General features: G+C 32.5%; 2 protein-coding genes across 2 annotated transcripts; one reads left to right on the forward strand and one right to left on the reverse strand.

Annotated features, from left to right (window-relative positions):
- Window positions 1-254: 254 nt before the first annotated feature.
- LOC110667345 (NAC domain-containing protein 2-like) lies at window positions 255-2,492 on the forward strand. Its single transcript, XM_021828153.2, has 3 exons — window positions 255-562; window positions 657-943; window positions 1,902-2,492. The coding sequence occupies exons 1-3, from the start codon at window positions 259-261 to the stop codon at window positions 2,490-2,492; spliced, it is 1,182 nt and encodes a 393-aa protein (XP_021683845.2). The 5' UTR covers window positions 255-258.
- A 359-nt stretch (window positions 2,493-2,851) lies between these two features.
- On the reverse strand, window positions 2,852-6,267 carry LOC110667343 (syntaxin-72). Its single transcript, XM_021828151.2, has 9 exons — window positions 5,822-6,267; window positions 5,482-5,607; window positions 4,550-4,712; window positions 4,366-4,451; window positions 4,182-4,250; window positions 4,008-4,052; window positions 3,854-3,916; window positions 3,619-3,695; window positions 2,852-3,087 (listed from the first exon to the last, which is right to left on the reverse strand). The coding sequence occupies exons 1-9, from the start codon at window positions 5,975-5,977 to the stop codon at window positions 3,075-3,077; spliced, it is 798 nt and encodes a 265-aa protein (XP_021683843.2). The 5' UTR covers window positions 5,978-6,267; the 3' UTR covers window positions 2,852-3,074.
- Window positions 6,268-7,388: the final 1,121 nt, after the last annotated feature.

The raw sequence follows: 7,388 nt of genomic DNA on the forward strand, positions 1-7,388 counted from the left end.
TTAGGATTGTCATGGTTCTCTGAACTTGGGTGCTCATATTTGTCTTTAATTAAAAAAAAAAAAAAAAAGGGTTAGGTTGCGAGTAGTGATATTGTAACAACAAATGTTATTAACGAGCTTTGTATCCTGGCAGCACTCAATGGATTACCGATTCAAGCTAAGCCAAAACATGTTGCTTTCTAGTCTGTTTCTTTAAACATATACGTAAATTTGGTTGGCTCTTTCCTGTCTATTATCTTAAATGCTGTCCATATCTGCATGGAATTGCACCATATAATCCCCTGGACACTGTACTCTTACAATTTACAACTACATTTTCGATTGATAATATCGCAACTTGTTGATTCCCAACTCTCCAAATCATCGCCCCTAGGAGAGAGAGAGAAGGAGATGGAAAGGGAACCCTGTCTAGATTTCCAACTTCCTCCAGGATTCAGGTTTCATCCATCTGACGAAGAGCTCATCGTTCATTACTTGAAAAACAAAGTAGCTTCACGTCCTCTCCCTGTATCCATTATTGCAGCAATCGATCTGTACAAGTACAATCCATGGGAGCTACCTAGTCTGTTTTCTGCTTCATTTTATTAACTTTTTTTTTTCCTTTTTTCTTCCTGATTATCTCCTTAATTTATCATCTTGTTTTGTTAAAAATACAGAGAAGGCTTTCTTTGGAGAAGATGAATGGTATTTCTTTAGTCCAAGAGATAGGAAGTATCCCAACGGAGCAAGGCCAAACAGGGCTGCAGGATCAGGTTACTGGAAGGCTACTGGTACTGATAGACCTATTCTCACTTCTTCTGGATCAAAGAACATTGGAGTCCAAAAAGCTCTAGTTTTTTACTCAGGTAGACCTCCTAAAGGAATCAAGACAAACTGGATCATGAATGAGTATAGACTACTCGATGCAACGATGAAACCCTCCAGGCCAAAAGGGTCCATGAGGGTAAGTGAGACATCATTGATTTCTGATAAAATCCTACGGCCTTCATTTGGAATAGATCATGTCCAAGAAAAGAAGTCATTTGAATTATTATACAATCATACTTGATATCTATTTTATTTAAATGATTTTTTTTAAATAATTCCATTCTCAACAAGAGAATTGACAAAATTAAAAATCAAATTGAATTTTTATAAAATTTTAATTTCTAAACAAGGAGATTGTGTTTCTCTAGAATCAAGAATTTTAGGGTTTTGTAATGGCATAAATAACTTGATTTGGAATTTCAACATACTTATTTGAGTTTAATTAGACAGCAAGTATGTTTGCACCCTAATAGGTTAAAATCCCAGCAGGAACATGATCATATGACACAGTTCAGCCAGATAATATCATTTGATATCTACAGAAGAAATTCCTTCAAGCAGTAAACCTGCTGCAATACCCTGAACTTCCTTCATGGTGTGTTTAATTATTAGCCTATCCCCACACAGCCAAGAAAATAACCTACAGTACAAGACAGGCTATTATGATCAAAACCTTATTCTATAACTCTATTCTGTGACTTATATTATTTTTGCAAAACCTAAAGTGATATGAAAATGATAGCATCCTCTTATGGTTGAGATGGGATATGAGAATTTCCTTAGAATGTTGGGCACTCAGATTTTGTCAAAATTTCTATTCGGACCTTAGAAATTTTGTAAAAGGGTAAGGGGTACCAAAGTTTGAGCCTCTAAATTCCTAAACGACAAGGCAATCACTGGAATACCAGCTTAGTAGTGAGAGAAATAACTATATCAAAAATCTGCAGTTCAATTTGAAGGCATGAGAATGAAGTATACCCTACTATTTTTGTTTTCCCCCCCTTCTGCATCTCTACAATATTACTTGCACCTATTTGTTTGAAAATTGAAACATCTCACTAAATGCAACATATAAAATTTTCCTGTTTTTACAGTTAGATGACTGGGTACTATGTCGAGTTCGACAGAAAGGCAATGTGTCAAAGAACATGTATGAAGTTCGGGATACGCAGAACAAAGACTTGGTTTGGTACTCACCGAAGATGGAAGAAGCATTTTGTGCATACACCGATTATAACACTGACATGATCGCTGATTGTTTAAACAAAGATTTTAGATTCTTAGCTTCAATACTTGCTGGCCAAACTTCACCTCCTATTGAAACCATTTCATGTGTTAGCAACCAAGGGAGCAATATGGACAACAGTTTTACTTCGGTTTATGAAGATGGTAGCAATAAGTTGAATTCTCTGGTAACAATTTCTTCTTTCGACAATTACAGCTCACTGAAGAGGAAAACTAGCGAGGAAAGTAGCCATGACAATCTCCATCCATCCAACAAGAAGCTAAACAATGGAAATAGAGATGAGGATTTTCTACCTGGAGACACACTAGGTAGCAGTTATCTGAACTACTACCACCAAAACCAATCACAAGAAAGCTTCTACACTCCAAACACATTTGATCCAGTCAGTGGCTTTCTTGAGCTTAATGAGTTGGCCTTCAACGGCAAATATTTACAATAATCAACAGAAGACTATTTGCAAAAATCAGACTGTACAGCAACAAGTATATATGGCAGCCAAGGTGGACACTGAACAGGTTTTGAGGGAGATGGACAATGGGTCAACCAAAGCAGCTTTCTGTTTATCAAGTATAGTCTGTAGCTAATTCTGATAATATAAGCATGGATTCATAGTTAAGTATTTAACATATGCGAGTTTCCTAACTTGCAACAATGATAATCAAACAATAAATTTTGATGCTGAAACATGAAAGCGTTCCCAAATTAAGATGCTCGTCAGATGTAAAATAATAATTGTATGATACGCAATAAAGAATGCAGTGAAGTCATTGGCAAGCAAAAGAGTTGTAACACATCACAGACAATAAATTGATATTTTACCGTATGCTTAAAGCTCCAATAGTTATTATCAGATGGTTAATACAAAAAGCCAAATGAAAAAGAATTCTTAGGGGGCAACATAATAAATGAACATATGCTTAAGATACTGAAAGCATACAGAAAAGACCCTCAGATGATGAAAATCATTATACCAGACAACATTATGATCAAGCAGACAGTAGAACAAGCCCATGAAAACCTTTCATCTCAATATACTGCAAGAAACAATAAGAATTCATTTAATAATTTTCTATGCAGAAACAAAGTAAAGCAATCAAATAATACAAAGTCCATATATAACGCAAGCAGTTGTCTAGTTATTATTCAGCAAAATGCTAGGGGAAGCTATGAAAGGGCAACATCTCTTTAAGTTCATCATCTCAAGATGGATATTTTGGTGAGATGTATATAGAAATAGCCCATTCTTCCTCATAGAATTGCATTATATATCTGAACTGGGAAATCTTAGTCATTATATTTTAATGTGAATAAAAAAGAAAGCAAGAACATGATTATTGCAACTGACAATTTGCACTAGCTACATTTTTTGTGGTACTTGAAAACTATAGCGCCTTTTTTACAAGTCAGTTTGAGGCTGTGTATATGCAAAAGGACGTAACCAAATATTTATTTTGCCATCAAAATCTTACCAAACACCCAAAAAAATAAAAAAAAAAGGTTCCATAATCAAGTCAAAAATATTTCTCCAAATATGACAGAAAAAAACTGAATAGAAATGAACTTACTTGTAGATATAGGACGCAATTCCCAGGATTACACAAAGCAGAATAATGTCAATGCAGAAGTTTCTACTGGACCTTATCTGGAAGGAAGAAGAAGAAATTTAGAGGGAAAAAAAAGCTATCTATTAGAACAATGCCTAATTCAGATAAAAAGGAGGGAGGAGGGAGGGGGGGCATGATGCCTTAAAGACTATATAGTGGAAAATTTAAACTTGAACATTCGTGTATACATCATTACCTCAACAATTGTTTTCTTTAGCCTAACATTTGTATTTCTAAGATCTGAAGTTGCCTTATCCGCCTATTAAAGCAACAAAACAGAAGCACTTATGAAACTATACATATTGTCTCCATGACCTGGTTGGCAAGATATCATGAAGAATAATACTCACCTTTGTATCAATTTCATCAATTAAAGGAACTTGCCTATCCAATTCCTGAGCATATTAAAGCAAAGGATTAACCATTTTCTTTTTTCCTCTCCCTTCTTGTTTAACAACATCAAAAAACTGAATTGTACAATTCATATCAAGAGCCAAAAATTTCATATCATGCGAGTAACAAACCTCATTCATATCATGAGCCAAATCTTTCAGCGTGTCCAATCCTTCCAATATAAAATCAAGACCTTGATCCTATGCAAATTGGAAGGCAGAGGAGAATGTTATAAAGTGTGGAATCATTTGCCTAAAATCTTTCAACTATTGAATAGATATTGAAGCAACCAAATTAATCAGGAATCTTACATGCCTGTTTTATCTTCCGCATTTCGTACTCTTGTTTAAATTGACTTGATTCTTCAGTTTGTTGGAAAAAATCATCATGAAGGTGTTCATCTGTTTGTTGCCAGTAATATAACTAGTAATTCATATAAGCTCACATCCAAAGGAAATATAAAAGAAAATGTATTGGCAATTTAGCAAATACTAATCACCTGATGAGTCAAACTTGACATTTTTATTAGGGGTTGATCCTGCCAATCCTCCACTTTGTTTGGCTGCTGCTTCAATCCCATCTGCTATGGCTTGAATCCTTTCTGGCAGTGCAAGAACCAGGTCGGGACGGATTGCTTGTTCTTCTTTTGAAAGCCCTTTGACCTACAATTAAAAGCATTCCAAGGCAACCATGCTAAGTTATGAGAGTGCACCATACACCTAAAGGAAATTGAAGAAGTAACATATGAAGTAGGAGAACATAAGCATGCCCATTAATTAGAGTGCAGAAGCCTATTATAAATTGGTTTTATTGTATAGTTACAAACAGATATCCAGTTGCCATTATGACTAAATGTGAAACTCCCACCCTTTTTTCACAATCCCTCCTTACGAAAATAACTTCACTTCTTCAAATTGAACTTCTTTCTTGTAAACTTCAGTTCACAATGTATTCTGCTTTGGATACACATACTCGGTGGACAATTAGCATTGATTTATAAGACCAAGGTTCCTGTTTTTGATTCCTATATATCTTCATTTATAATAATCTGTACGCTTCTATTTGTACTTTTCATTAGCTGTTGGTATAAACTATGGTATTTTCTAGACCCCTTAATGATAATATGTTTCTTCATTTTTGACAATTTGTCCCACTATGAGAACTCTATATCCTCAATCTAAGTCCATACTTAACAATATCGATTACTGATAACTAAAGACAAAGTAGAAGTTGGAAAATCCACTTTATTTTCTTGAACACCGATAGACTTTGAGGTGCAAGTTGGCCAAAGAATAGAAAATATAAACCTTGTTCTAGAAGTACTGTTATACAACTGGTAATGGAACAAGCATATTGCAGTGTCATTTTGCAATGAGACGAGCATACTCAACCTTTCAAAGAACAAAAAGAAAAGAAGAAAAGCCAATTCACCTTTTTATTAGCCAATTTTTTCAGCTTAGGAAGTTCATCCATCAATCGAGCCTTAGTCTTACGAACCTCTGCGTTCATTGCCGCAGCAGAAGCCCTGTTCTTCTCCTTTATAGCCAACTCAGATTTCTGCATATATTAATAAAATCCTAAAATGAACACATATAATTCAGATCCTTAAAACATTTGCAAAAATCTGAGCCAAGACAGAGCTATCAATTTCAATTCTCAACGACTAGTATTTCGGCGAAGTGTAGAAGCTTATGATTTTATTTTCGTGTGATTTCTTAGCTACCAAACAGAATTAACAAAAATGAGACAATATGAAGGAAAAGAATCAAACATGGAGAGCGCCTTCAATGTCAGACTCGACAGAGGCAAAGAGATGAGCGAAGGCGTCATCGCCATAGGCATTAAGATCCCGCTGCTTGTCGATGTCGTACTTGTCATATTTCTTGCAAATTTCATCGACTCTGAACAAAATGTCTATGACGCTCATCTTTGTTGCTGCTTGATGATGATGGAAAGAAAGCCAAGGAAAAGAAAGGAAAGTGAGGGAAAATTAGAGAAAGAGAGGGTGAAGATTCTTCTCTCTCTATTTTTGGCATAGTTTTGCGGCCTTTAACGTTAAGTCTCTGGCCACTGGCATCGTCTAATGAAGCGTAGAACGTAAAATGCGCTTTTCAGTTTTCAGGGAAAGAAGAGAGGAGACATTTTCATGGCCACGATAAGCTACACGAAGGATTCAGAGAAAGACGAGACGAGATTAAAGTTCGCGATAAAAAGGTGAAAGAGATTAAAGCCCTGTTCGCTGTTGAGTTTCATGAAATTATGTTTTTTTTTTTTTTTTAGTAAAATTATTATCTTAGGTGTAATTTAAAAATTTTATTTTATTATTTTAATATTTTTATAATTAAAATTAATTAAATTTAATTTTTAATTATTTTTTTATATTTAAAAAAATAAATTTTTTAATACTAAATAAATTTTAAAATTTATGATAAAAACACCCTTAAATTACATATTATTTCTATTAGTCATCTTTAATTATATTAAAAATATTAAAATAATACCATAAAATTATAATATAAATTTTATTATAAAATAGTTTTTATATATTATAATATTTATTATTTTAATTATAATATTATTATTTTATTTTATCAATATTCTAGATATATTATATATTTAAATTAAGAAAATTTATTATTATATTATATTATTTTATAATTAATAAAAAAATAATATGAAATTTTTGGATAATCTATACACATCAAGACAAAGACAATTAAAGTTTTCACCTAAACAAAAGGGAATAAATTGTAATTTCTCTTGACGACGCTTAGGCAATTTTTCCTTTTTACTATAGGCGCGTAATTTCAAATAACTCTTTTCAAAAAGTTAACCTCGTTACTCTATTTGAAAAATATGAAAAACCACAGGTGATTTTTTTTTTTAATAATTTTTTCAATAAAATAACATATATTCCTTTTTAATAGTTATTAATGAGAAATTTTTATTTAATATTGATTTAAAATATAAATATATAAAATTTATATATTTAATAAATTAATTTTATTATACATATCGTATCTTAATTATTAGGTCTATACTAAATAAAAAAGAAATATACTTAATGTTAATTTGGATAAATAATAGTTATTACTTAGTAATTGATGATATTAATTAGTTGTTTTTTTTTCTTTTTAAAATCAAATTAATTAGCAAATTTATTTTAAGTTCATTAAGAAATCAATTATTTCATCTAACAAATTATCATTTTACCATCAAAATTAAATGAATATACTAATCCCTTCTCCTTTTTTTCGTTTTCACCTTGAATCTTTATTTGCCTCTTTGTGCTATTTTCTCTCTAGTTTCCCTCTCTTCCTTTCTGCGGCATTTGATTT

The sequence above is a fragment of the Hevea brasiliensis genome, chromosome 1 (genome assembly GCF_030052815.1).
Source record: "Hevea brasiliensis isolate MT/VB/25A 57/8 chromosome 1, ASM3005281v1, whole genome shotgun sequence".
In the NCBI taxonomy this organism is placed as follows: domain Eukaryota; kingdom Viridiplantae; phylum Streptophyta; class Magnoliopsida; order Malpighiales; family Euphorbiaceae; genus Hevea; species Hevea brasiliensis.